The sequence below is a fragment of the Papaver somniferum genome, chromosome 6 (assembly GCF_003573695.1).
Source record: "Papaver somniferum cultivar HN1 chromosome 6, ASM357369v1, whole genome shotgun sequence".
Classification (NCBI taxonomy): Eukaryota; Viridiplantae; Streptophyta; class Magnoliopsida; order Ranunculales; family Papaveraceae; genus Papaver; species Papaver somniferum.
Genome location: NC_039363.1, coordinates 71341293 through 71354553, shown reverse-complemented (window position 1 = coordinate 71354553; position 13261 = coordinate 71341293). Strand labels below are relative to the sequence as shown.

Sequence of the window (13261 nt, the reverse complement as noted above, 5' to 3'; positions counted from 1 at the left end):
TGTATAATCGAAGTCTATATAGCAATATGACTTTTGTCTCAAGATAGGAGATAGAGTAGATAGAATTTTGAGTGATAGATAAGTTCAAGTCTCCACATACCTTTTAGTCGATGAAGTTCCACCAGTTCCTTGAGTAGTTATTCGTCTTTGTATGATGAACGCCGTGGAGTCTAGAGCTCAACTACACTTTCTATCATAGTCTGATACTTAGCTATAAGTAGACTAGAAATCAAGACTTATAGTTTTGGAAACTAAACTTGACAAACAAGCTTGATATAGCAACGCTTGCGAGTTCGACCGAGCAGTGCTATAACAGTTTGATCATCTAATATTGAAAACGAGCTTGAGATAGAAAAACGTGTGGGTTTAACCGAGCATTGTCGTAATACTTAGTAAGGATGAACAACAACATTCTTTAAGATTCTTGTCTTTTGTTGACACCTAATGCCAAAAATGAACATAGCTTCACCATCACATTGCACTTTAGCCCAGTTGTCCCTAAAGTACTCGTCTATAAGTGAATATTTTCTTTGGTTGTCAACAAGTTTTGATTAGCAAACACAGAAGTAGATATACCTCTAATACTGAAAATAAATTCATAATTAGTATATTACCATGTTTTTAAAAATAAAAATATTTAATTGAGACATTTGAATTTCCATATTTACCTCTATGATGCCCCAGAAACTATCGAAAAACTTGTCTTTTTTATACTTATTGTATCAAGTACTAGGTACAAATCTGCTAAAATGACAGACCGCTAATCATAATATAGTGTCGCATGCAGACCATGTAACACTTCAAGCCACCCAATCATTGCAACCCTAGTTGATATAGAAAAGGATAATTGGTCGAGTAACCATAACACAAATATTCCATCGAGTTCATCATATATTTCCACATTGGTTGATTTAATGTTGAGCTTTAAAAAGTCATCAATGCTGAACAGAATAATCCACCGCCTTTCAACTTTCTAAAGTCTTCCCGTATTTCGGCATCAAGAAAACTATAGTGAGTAGTTTTCTATTTTCCGTATGACACCTATTCATTTTGGTTGAATGGCACTACCACTCCGATAACAATTATTATTCTACAAAGGAACTGTAATCATGGGAAGTAATTCTTATAACAACATAAAAAAAATTATCCTTCAAATTGCAAAATTATAGTGTTTTTCGAATCAAATGCATTTGTAAAATTAAACTTCGCAATCTAACAATTTAGGAAATGGAACGTCCGAGTCGTATATCACCACTTTTATGATAATATGGACACACATATGGTGTTGTGCTCTTTATGAGCAATAAAATACCATTTATCCCAAGGATATCTATCCACTTTGTGTGGGGCCGAAAACCATAGGCACTGGTAGACAAGGTGCAATTCTGACCAACCACTTCTCAATCTGTGATATCATGACAATCGTTCTTGATCACTGGCACATGATGTGGAAGTACATTAGGACCTGACATTAGTTTAGGATTTTCAAACTCATATAAACGATCTTGTTTAACATTTTGTGTTGCAGGGGTCGGAGTTGATTTTCCACCCTTTTGATTTCTTTTATTCTTTATACTTCTTCCAAGAGTTCTCCTAACCATTTTTTAAACTAGAGAAAGATTGAATATAATTTGTGAGAAGAATCTTAGTAAAAAGTGAAGAGAGGTGGTATGAAATGTTGAAGATGAGTTGAATTTATAGAATTTAAAGTATACAGATAGGAAATAAAATCGTTTGGAAATTTAGTTATTCGGCGGATATAGGAAATAAAATCGTTTGGAAATTTAGTTGTTCGGCGGATATATGTTGAGGTGTGCGGCTCAACTTTTATCCTTGTGGTTGTGGGACAATGACGGGGTCGTCGGGTGATGTAGGTTGAGTTGCCCATCCCAATTTCTACTGTGCGACATGGTTAGAGTAGCTGACCGCCTTGGCAAACTCGGTTTGCTCATTCACCTGGTTGTTCAAAATTTTATTTGAACATTCCCGTTGAAATTGCCCTAAACCCTTGCAATCACCATGATTTTTAAGGGATACCACTATTAGCGGGATGATATCAATTCAGTGATCCAACGATCAAGATCTGTTAATATTTATTTGTCCTATATATAGATTGATACTGGTATCCTTTATAAATCTTGGCAATCGAGGTCAAATAGGTTAAAGGCCTTTAGTGCGGTAATACATTGCCGCCTAACTTCTTCAGCCTCAGTGCAATCTTGATATCCCATTAGACAGTCGCAACCAAATCAAATACAAGAAAAAAAAGTTTAGGTAGCCGAAAAAACTTCCCAAATAAGAATGGAAAACAGAGAAAAAATCAAGACTATTGTTTTCACCATTGCTTGTTTTTCAGCAATATTAGCTACTTCACATTACTACTATCAAAAACGTAGAAAACAGAAAAAATCTTCTCAAAATAATTTATGTTATTTAGTAAAAGATAATTCAAAACCTCAAAATTCATTCAAACATATTTTAGCTGATAACTCTTATACGCAGTTCAAACATTTAAAGCGTAACCTAGGTACATTTCCCTTTCTTTCTCTCTTATTTGTCTATCTATTGTTTGTCTCAAAAACCCTAGCTAATATAATTATTTCAAAATTTTGTGATTTTTATAGATAAATCTACATCGAATTCACATCCATATGAAGAAGAAATTATGGGTTTGTTACAGAATCTTACTCCTCATGCGGGGAGGTTTTTTAATGGAGAAATGGATATGGAGATGAGTAGCTCTTACATCTGGGTTGACACAAAATCTCAGTTATATGAACTTGTTAAGGTTTTGAGTAATGAAAGAGTATTTGCTGTTGATACTGAGCACCATAGCTTAAGATCTTTTTTAGGATTTATTGCATTGATGCAGGTGATTTTTTACATAGAATATGTTCTTTTTTTTAATTTTTCATTATCAGATTAATTTAATTTATGGAATGTTCATGATCGTTTGTTTGAATTTTGGCAGATTTCTACTCAGAAAGAAGACTATCTTTTGGATACAATTGCGTTGCATGACGAAATAAGTGTGCTTGCTCCTGTATTTGCCGACCCTAATATCTGCAAGGTATTAGTTTAATCATCAAACTTATTATGGATGACACCAAGACCTTTAGTATTAGGAAGAATTAGCAGGGTTATGAAAAGCTAATGTATATAGTTTCAGTTTAATTTTTATTTTAGTTCAAATCTTGATGAAATCATCTATGTTGTAGGTTTTTCATGGTGCCGATAATGATGTTCTCTGGCTTCAAAGAGATTTTCATATATATGTTGTTAATTTATTTGACACTGCAAAGGTGAGTACTATAAAGCTGGTGAAGGATTTAATAAAATGATGCACTGTGTTCATCTATTTTTAACCAAAGCTTATGTGTTTCGTAACTTGGTTCGGTTGCTTTCATCTAAATCCAAATTTGTTATTATTTCGATTTTTGAAGGCGTGTGAGGTGTTGTCAAAACCACAAAAATCCTTGGCTTATTTACTCGAAACATATTGTGGAGTGTTTTCAAACAAAACACTACAGGTAGGTAATTGTGTTTCGGCAGTTTGTATCAGTTCTGTGCTATCTTGTGCTCATTCTATTGTTAATAGTTTTTGCTAATAGTAACAACACTTAATCTTTTCGCATTAGTGTTGTACTTGTGAAAATCTGGACCAAGACATGTTCTGCATTAGCTTGGCTGATGTTAATGGTTGTAGGTCGAATGGTTGACACCTCACTTTTCTTCAAAGACCTTCTATATCCTAGTCTTTTTTTTTCCTCTGAATTACAGCGTGAAGATTGGAGACTGCGTCCACTATCTGAAGAAATGGTTGAGTATGCTCGTGCAGATGCGCATTATCTACTACACATTGCAGATTGTTTGATAACTAAACTCAAAGCACAAGACATTGGTATTGCTTTGATTTTTTTTTTTCTTTTTTTTAATATGTGCATCTTGGCTTAATTTGGTGTCATGGATCCCACATAAATCTTCTTTGTATGACTCAATTTCTAAAGATATAATGTTGCATAAATTCAGCATGTCTTGATGACACATCCCTCTCTTTTCTCGAGGCAAATCGGCGCTCAAACATGGTGTGCTTGCAACTATATACGAAAGAGATTGAAGCATTTCCTGGAGACTCTGCTGCATCATCGATATTGTCGCGGTATTTGGACGATCAAGGAGGTGTTTCATCTCACTCTGAGACCAAGGTTAACTATTTGACCTGCATCTGAGTTATCGTCTCTAGACCGCTATATCAGAACGTCTAATTCATGTTTTTTATTTTTCCTTTCCAGGATCTTGTAGGGCGATTATGCATGTGGAGAGATTTTATGGTTTGTTTTCATCTACTTGTTGCAGTTTGTATAATCAAAATATTCTCCGCCTCGCTTCTTGTGAAAGGATGGAACTTTAGTCACCATAAAAGAAAAAAATCGGTGTTTCTAACTAGTATTTTTTGCCTGAAAAGTGTATTTTCTCAGTCTCAAATGTTGCTGACTCGGTACTGTGTTTCTTTTCAGGCTCGTTTGCACGATGAAAGCTTGAGGTTTGTTTTATCAGATCAAGCTCTTGCTGCTCTTGCCTCTAAAGTTTCGAAGACAACAGTAGAAGTTTATGATGCCATCTCTGAAGCTGATTTAAATTTGGAATCGGCAGTTGGCTCCTCCCATGTTTCTCCAACCCCTGTTGTTTGTAGTCATATAGATGACTTGACCTATCTCCTCCAAGGAAAGGTGGAAAGACATGATGGTATCTTTGGGACTATTCTTCAAAAGCATCTAGGTCCAGATGGAACTTGTCCGCTTTCTGTTTTTAACTACGCTTTGTTAACCAAATTTAATTTGGAGCCAACAAATGGATTCTCGACGAGACAAAATGTGGGTAAAGGCTCCAAAAGAATTGGTCGTGAAGCTTCTCGAAAGTTGTTTGTACAAAAGTTCTCTTGCAAAAATCCAGTTTATCATAATTGTAGAATTTACGCAAATGATGGTCGATTGCTTTGTTATTGTGACCGCAGAAAGATCGATTGGTAAGTGAACAGTCACAATTTCGGGATCGTACCCCACCGCTATCCTCTTTGATACTTAATATTAACTTTTTGATATGTTTACAGGTATCTTCGTCGCGGTCTAGCAAAACTAGTCGAAGAGAACCCGCCAGCTATAATGCTTCTTTTTGAGCCCAAGGGTCGTCCAGAACATGAAGGAAATGATTTTTATATTCAAAGTAAGAAGAATATATGTGTTGGTTGTGGTGAAGGGAAGCATTATTTACGATACCGAATAATTCCATCCTGCTATAGAGTGCACTTTCCTGAACATTTGAAAAGCCATAGGTCTCATGATATTGTCTTGGTTTGTGTGGACTGCCATGAAATTGCTCATTCTGCTGCAGAGAAGCACAAGAAAAAAATAGCTGCAGAATATGGAATTCCACTCTTTGTTAAAAACGTTGTTGATTCAGGAGAAAAAGAAGTTTCCACGGCATCCGGCACCATGGAGAATCATGATCAAGCTGGTGTGTCTCCATTGCAACTGCGAACTGCAGCGATGGCTCTTCTACGGTATGAATCTACGATGCCATCCAGTCGACGTGATGAGCTAACTCAGGTAAGGATGTATAGCCTCACAGTGTGTTTACATTTTCCTGTATCCATATTACTTTAGATTGCAGTAACTTCCTTCTAAATTATTCTAAATTGAATATGTGACAGAACCTTCATTTATAAAGTTTGGTCTAATTGTTGGATCTGCTTGTTTAAGGATCCAATTGAGCTGTTTTACTGTTACACCTTTTGCAGGTTGTAATGAAATATTTTGGGGGGAGGGATGTATCGAAGGCAGACCTTGAAAAAGCTTTATTAGTTGGTATGAGTCCTTATGAGAGAAAAAAGCTTCAGAAGAAAAAAGGGATCTCCTTACAACGTATTTCAGAGGCTATCATCCCTGACAAGTCCAAGGAGAGTATGGCTGACAACACTAATAATTGTGAGCAAACTCTTGAAGAAGTGGAGAGTTGTCAAGAAAAAAATCATCCTACTACTCAAATGGACACTGGGGAAAAAGGTTCCAACGTAGGCATTAGTGAAGGGGCTCCCATTACTAAAAGTGCAGGTAGAGATTTTGATGAAAGCTGCCTTACTGAAAAGGAAAATTTGCATGCTCTGGATACGGATGAAGACTTGGAAAGTAAAAAGCCATCAGATGGCAACAGTAATCCTAATTATTCTTATGGTACTGATGCTCCTCCAAACCACAATCATAAGTTGTCATTATTAGGACATGGACCACATGGAAAACAAGTTGTGGATCACCTACTAAAAGAATTTGGGGAAGATGGAGTTCGAGAATTTTGCCAAAGATGGAGGCAAGTGTTTGTGGAAGCTGTTCATCCTCGTTTTTTGCCTGGTGGTTGGGATGTAAAGCATAGGTATGCTTCTTCTGTACACCAAGTATTTTATTCATCTCGTTATATCCGTAAAAATAGAGAACAAAACATTAAAAGAGACTAGAGTATTACTAGGTCAGAGAAAATAGGTTACAAGATAGTAGTTTAAAAAGGTCATGTGGATGGCACTCATAAGCAAAGCAGAGATAGAGAGGGCCGCCTCATAATTCTCAATTCAGTTCGCATTTTTGCTATCTTCTTAATTCTAGATAAAAAGACTGCTGACAGCACTATCAGTTTCGAGACCACCTCACAATTCTCAATCCAGTTCGCGTTTTTGCTATCTTATTCTAGATTAGAAGACTGCTGACAGCACTATCGGCTGTGAGTACTCATTATCTGACTTGTGTTGCTGATGTTTAAATGCCATACTTATATGGTGAACACGATTGCATCCCATAGAGAAAGACGCTCAAGATTATATACTTACATATGTTTGACTTTAATTTTATTGCCAGCGGAATACGCGAATTTGGTGCTTACAGCGTGTACAATCCCGAAAAGAACGCATCAGATACTTCCAAGGCTTAGATGGGGTCTGCGTATCTGAATGTACCGTAGGAAAGAGCTGACCTCTGTCAAGCCAACTAAGCAATTTCCCGGGGTCTCGGCTTTTTTCCTTCTTGTTCTTCATCATACATGCACTTTGCTTGCACAACAGCAGCGAGGAACTAACAGTCAGATTTTTGGTCAACACCCATCATGCGTCTCATCTGTGACAGACCATTATGTTACGTTTGTGAAGAAAGATTTTGTTTGGTTGTAATCAGTCCCGGCTTCCACCAGTTGGGGCAAGAAAATTATGATGATTCATATGCTGTAAAAGGACAGGAGAGTTCTACAATGAGCACAGGAGTGTTCTATCGTCTTAGGCCATTCTAAATATTAATCTCTGTGAGTCATTCACTCAGTATCAGTTTCCATTTCAATTATATAATTCTGCTGAGGATAAATGTTAGAAGGACGATAAGCCTCTGTTTGTATTGTATCCATGATAAATGTTGCATGGTTAGTTTCTTTGCTCAATATGTATGTTGTCAAAGGGAAGCAATTTGCTCTAGTATTTTCCCAAGGCGCGCAATTCATAGGGTTGTCGAATTGCAACACCAAAATTCCTTGGGTAAATGTTAGCGTCCCTCAAGGAGATTTGAGGCGCCAGTTATATGCGCGCCAGTTATATGCCAAATTCAACCTAGCCATTGAGTTTTCCATTGTGTTGATTAGGTTTCTCCTTAGTACCAGTTACTTTTACATTGTTCTTCTTAACATAGTGCAACAATGAAGTTTATCAAACTTTGTTCTGCTAATTACAGGTACCAATACTACAAAGAGTTCATCAGTTCAAGTAGTCTTCTGTAGGTTCTTTTTCCGTCTCTTCTGTTCAACTTTAAACTCTCTTCAAGTAGCTTGGTTGCTTAGTGATTACTCGTTTGAGTCAGAACAAGAGGAAGAAGAGATTGAGTGTGCAAAAAATGAACCATTGTTTATTGAAGATCAAACAGACGTCACTAAGTAAACGAATTTTGCAGAGAAGAAAAAAAAAACCTAGTCATGCTCAACAGAAAATTGCATCTAATTCCATAAGTAGAGGATGGGTGTCTCTAATGCTACACTATCTAACTGGTATCTTCACTAATTTTAAGACTCTGGAAGGCACCTATATGCAATTTGCTGCCTTAGGCGCAAGTATCCAAATCAGGCCAGGCGCCTCATGGATCATAAAACAAAGATGAGGTGTAATGTTAAATAAATAGATGAGGTGTAATGTTAAATTCATCAGTACTATAGATACCAAGGATACTACTACCATATACACAGTATACTCCATAAAAATTTTCTATTTCAGATTAAAGAACAGCAGAAAAGAAATTAACATCCAGGAAGAAAGAAGACAAAATTTGCTAGGGTTAATTTTTCTTTTTTATGATACAAAACCTCGTTAATAGTTAGTGCCAAAAATGTCTTCTCCCTCGATTCTTACAAATTTTAGGGACCAATCCCAGTATGAAACTATCTAAAGTCTTCGTTTCCAGAAACAAGAAATAGACCACCATTCTTAAAGTTGTATTCATAAGGAACAATGAGGGCAATTTCTCCAAGCATAATCTGCAAGTCACACAAGAACTGAACTGTAAACAAACCTGCAAGTTACACAAGAATTGAACTGTAAACAAACAATTGAAAGAGTAACTCTTTTGGGAGATGGATAACCTACCATTTTACTACAATCCCAACAGTTGAGACTTGTGATCAATGGCGTTAAAGATAAATGTCCCAGACATGGGAATAAACTGCTTCGTGATGAGCTGTAAATAACAAGGAATTAGCAGTCCGGATCAACTTGGTAACTACACACACACACACACAGAGAGAGAGAGAGAGAGGGGGACCTTAATAACTTCTTGTGAAGCAATTCCTCCTATTACAGCAGCTACAGTATGGAGCTCCGCACCACCAAATCGATGCATTTCATTGATCAAGTCGTCGGTCAAGGTCGACCCGTTGCAACCCAAGTCACTTAGTATGCCAACAGCTATAGTCTTCAGTCGAGATATATCCTCATCCACAGCGCTGTAGCATTTATCACAATAGGATTAGAGGTATCTCTTGTCATCATTAAGAAAAACCACATATTGTGGTTGGAAACACTACAAGGAATTACCCATCAAAAAGACCAGGAAATCTGTTGTAGTTAGTAGCAAACCGGTCAACAGCTCGGAGCAGAATGTAGAACCCAACGGCAATACTGCAACACACGAAACCAATGATAAAAATATATTATGATACCTCCAACAGAGTGAACCCAAAAAAAATGCTTGCGTAGCAAAAGGAAGAAAGTTTCTTCAAAAGCCTAGTTAATTTTACATGCAGAAGTGATAGAATTTATTTAGAGACAAATATCCTAGGCTTAGCTACGACCTACGAGTACCGGTAAGGAGGAAGAACACACCTGTAGTCTTCATCAGTCAAATACTTCTGCAACTCTGACAAGGTAGGAGAATTGAACTCATCTTCAATAGGACGATATCTGCATACCTGCAACATAAGATCATTCATTGTCAATCATGTGTGATATCAGTAGGACACTACAAAATTATATAACCAAGTAACAGAAAATAAAATCTGTATTAGAATGAAGGACGTAACCATAAGCTTTCTTGCGTTTCGACAGAAACTTTTGATGTTTCCTTTGGAAATGGAAGCGGGATCTCTGCCAACTTTTTTTAGAATATCTCGCACCCTTCTCTCAACTGCAAGAAAATCTTCCTCGGCTTTGGCCTGGTAGATCTTCTGCAAATTCACGTAGAATCTGCAAGATCATTGAGATAACAGTCTATCAGTAAAAATAGGCGTAACTTCCTTGATATTTTAATTATTAAGTTTCATGAATGAATCCTGTCACTAACTCTGTTGAAGACGTCATATCTGGTATAGCTCCCTCAAGAGGTGCTTCACCATCACCTTCATTAAGAATGAATTCCTACAAGACATGAAATTAAATCATTGACCCATAAGATTTCTCCAAAGTGTTGATGCTGAAATAAATTAAAGGGAATGGACTACAGAATCAGAATTTGCGAGTCTAAAAACGGAATTTTGCCAAATACTCTTCTTTTTTGTATGTGTCAACGTTGGCACCTAAAGTTGGAACCATGGTCTCCAATGGTTTTGCAACCCATCCAAAACCATAAAACAAAACCCCACCTTCAGAGCTGCCACCATAACCCAGAAGTCTGATGATGCAGAATCAACTTCAGCTGAGCTGTCATCAACTATTTTACGCAAATTGGAACCTGGTGAATACATACAAGAACTTGGTAAATACAGTAGTCATACACATCATCGACACTTTCTTGCTCAATAGTAAGAAAAAAAGGTCCTCCTAGTTGAGCTTTGCACCACAAACAATAAAAGCAATAGTATGCTCGTGGGAACTCTAATACTTACTAATGCCTCGAGAAGCTGAAATTTTGAACGAGGCATCAATAGCTTCTTTGTAGTTATCCTCATCTAATGCAATCTTCTTGGATTTCAGCAGATCCTGAATTGTTCCGAAAGTTGATCAAGTTATTGTACTGAAATGATTAAAGAGGATTCACGAACTGAAACAGAGTTTTAATGTGTTAACCTTAAACTCTCTTTTCTCCTCTCTGGTTGAAGGCAGAGATCCATTATGTGCATTTGCCCACTCTTCTGCCATCTTAACAAGAATAATAACATACGGAATGTGCTTATGGACAACAGGATCAGTGGTACTTAAGTCGATGCTTTCAGCAAACCTATTACAGTTGTATGTGAAATTAATTGTCAAACAGAAGTCAAGAGAATTGTCAAATAGAAGTCCAGAGTTTGGTCGAGCAATTAGATAGGAGATGGCGTGAAGAGATTGTACCGCTTGAGTTCAGGCCATGGATTATTTAATCGCAGATCATCCAAGAAATGATCAGGCTTCGATTCAATCACTGTGTGTTCCTGTCATACACACATGCACACAAGGAGTTAGCATTTGCCTTTTGTATCGTTCATGTCATGCTAAGTTGCTAACTTAAACATAATTTGTGTCTGTGGTCAGACCAAACCAGGGAGAAGAATATAAGTTAAGAGAGGACAGTCAAATACATAGTTAAGAAGTAGACATTGGCCATGGAAAATGGGAGGAGCAATTACAACAACACAGCTGCAAGTTGTGATCAATACGAAAATGACATTGAGACCAGGAGACTACAGGGTGAAATTCCTGTGTACTTTCTTGGGGCATGCAACAAAAAGCCTAAAAATTATTGATTTCATACTGTACCACTGAAAATTCTCAGCTATCGTGAAACTTTGCCATCTATATGCTTACATGACATTACCTTCAAACTGATTCGCACAAGGCCAGTTAAACCATAAGAGCGTGCAACCACCAACATAACATCAGCCTGCCTACAGATTTTATCCAGCTTTAGCATGAACGGTTCCTTCAGCTGATAAAGCAGCATACCAACTTCGTTAACACTTTCACACATCGGAAATAAAGACAAATGCCGTTAAGAAGATTCTCCAGATAGAGAACATTAACCAAGGGCATCAAAGTTAAAATAAAAAATTAATTTGATAAATGTGAACAAAAAAGTCAAACTCATGTAAGCCCTTGTGTATGTAAACTTGCTGTCAATTGATTGCTTTAGTAAGACGAATATATCTTATGAAGGAAACTAAGGTGAACCAAATGTAAGCTTTGGCTGAGTCAGCAGACTAACATTCCTGGTTCACAAGCATCTATCATTCTTTTGCAGTGTTTTCTCCACCTCAAAAGGTTACATTACTGAAGGCTTGCAATTATCCTTTTGGAAACTTGGCTAAAGAAATATATTTTATGGAAGTATTCAAAGAATGAACTTAGTGAGGCTTGGTTTCGGTTTTTTACTGACAACTGTTTTTTTCTTTGATACACACTAAATTCAGATCAAAAATATCTAACAGGAATTTCCTAAATTGGATCAGCTAAATTGATACCTGAGTGGCTATAACCAATGTGAACTGTGAAAAAAACGATGGATTCATCTCTATTAGTGCCTCCGGAGACTCCTCTACAAACTTAGCTTTCACAGCATCATTTAGCTCTTGCAAAAATGCGCAGACACATTTAGCCTTGGACTGCCCAATGCTTGACTCATCCACTGCTCAAACAACGAAGGTGTAAGTAAAAGATCATCTTGAGTAAGCTTTTGCAAATCAATATGAAACTTTTCACAATTAGAATAAAACAAAACAACGGAGATATCAATATACCCATAAAGTTGTTGCCAAGGTCCCCTTCTTCAACTTTAGATCCATCAATGATAGTTATACTACCAACTCCACCAAGAACAAGATTCTTCAATGCTTCAGAACCAGTAGGGCCACAGTTGAGCAAACAAATACTAGCTTTCTCAAGAGCTGTCTGTCCTTGTTCACCCCATATCCTACAATTGAAATCCAAAGACATTCAACACATCTTAGAAGTGGTAGCAAAGGCTGCCCTAATTTTATAGCATAAATTGCTTACTGGTTCTCAAATACATAGCTAAACTCCTATCTATGATGTAAGCACCAATCTAATCAGTTTAACCAGTAAAACTCACAGATATTAGGTTTTCGAAGGTCACAAGCAAGAGTTAACAGTAATAAAATTTTAAGAGCACACTCCTGAACCATTGAAGTGAAATACCTACAAGATACTTTAATCCTCTACAGGTCATTGAAAATCAAGGTTAATCGGTCGGAAAACAACCGTTTCATGGTTAGGGCAACATGTTATTCGGTGAGAGAGGAAAGTAAATATACCTGATTTGGCGATCGTATTTGGTTTTGGGCTCCGCCATTGTTACCTTAATCTAAGAAGCAAAAGGGGGAAAACGAAAAGCTTACAGGGGTTAGTCGTGGGAGAGTTTGAGAGATTTTAATGTATTTGGGTTTTCTCATGTTAGTCCCGAGGGAGTTTGAGGGAGTCTCTCCAAATCCCCGTTAGTCGTGGGGAAGTTTAGAGGAGTCTCCTGTTAGTCGCTGGAGAGTTTAAAAAAAGCTCTTGAACTCCCTGTTAGTCATAAAACCCTATAATACTAGGGAGTTGATTGCTTTGGGGAGTTCGAAGGAGTTTTTAGTGTATTTTGGTCTCACAACAAATCTCTCAAAAGAGTAGAGATTTTAGTGTATTTTGGTCTCACAACCAAATTTGGTTCAAAATCTTTCTTTTCAAATCATACGGATTTCTCAAATCTCACCAACAAAAATGTTGTTCCCAACATGATGAAATGATTGTCAGATGACGGCCATTATGATACGGTGAAACATT

General features: G+C 37.0%; 2 protein-coding genes across 3 annotated transcripts; one reads left to right on the top strand and one right to left on the bottom strand.

The window, feature by feature from the left end:
* The first annotated feature begins 2164 nt into the window (after window positions 1-2164).
* On the top strand, window positions 2165-7468 carry LOC113287946 (protein RRP6-like 3). The gene is made up of 12 exons (XM_026536836.1): window positions 2165-2527; window positions 2625-2872; window positions 2972-3070; window positions 3219-3302; window positions 3444-3530; window positions 3781-3901; window positions 4030-4205; window positions 4293-4331; window positions 4518-5026; window positions 5111-5606; window positions 5798-6426; window positions 6903-7468. Exons 1-12 carry the CDS (start codon window positions 2302-2304, stop codon window positions 6973-6975), a joined length of 2787 nt encoding a protein of 928 aa, XP_026392621.1. The 5' UTR covers window positions 2165-2301; the 3' UTR covers window positions 6976-7468.
* A 796-nt stretch (window positions 7469-8264) lies between these two features.
* LOC113287945 (NEDD8-activating enzyme E1 regulatory subunit AXR1-like) lies at window positions 8265-12901 on the bottom strand. Of its 2 annotated transcripts, none has more exons than XM_026536834.1 (15): window positions 12754-12901; window positions 12220-12392; window positions 11944-12107; window positions 11301-11411; window positions 10838-10917; window positions 10574-10724; window positions 10393-10486; window positions 10150-10238; window positions 9852-9925; window positions 9592-9754; window positions 9395-9480; window positions 9149-9190; window positions 8835-9015; window positions 8660-8750; window positions 8265-8550 (listed from the first exon to the last, which is right to left on the bottom strand). In XM_026536834.1, the coding sequence occupies exons 1-14, from the start codon at window positions 12789-12791 to the stop codon at window positions 8667-8669; spliced, it is 1530 nt and encodes a 509-aa protein (XP_026392619.1). In that variant the 5' UTR covers window positions 12792-12901; the 3' UTR covers window positions 8265-8550; window positions 8660-8666. The 2 variants fall into 2 exon arrangements, with proteins under 2 accessions (XP_026392619.1, XP_026392618.1); XM_026536833.1 differs by having other exon boundaries at window positions 9107-9190; window positions 12754-12900.
* Between the last annotated feature and the right edge of the window lie 360 nt (window positions 12902-13261).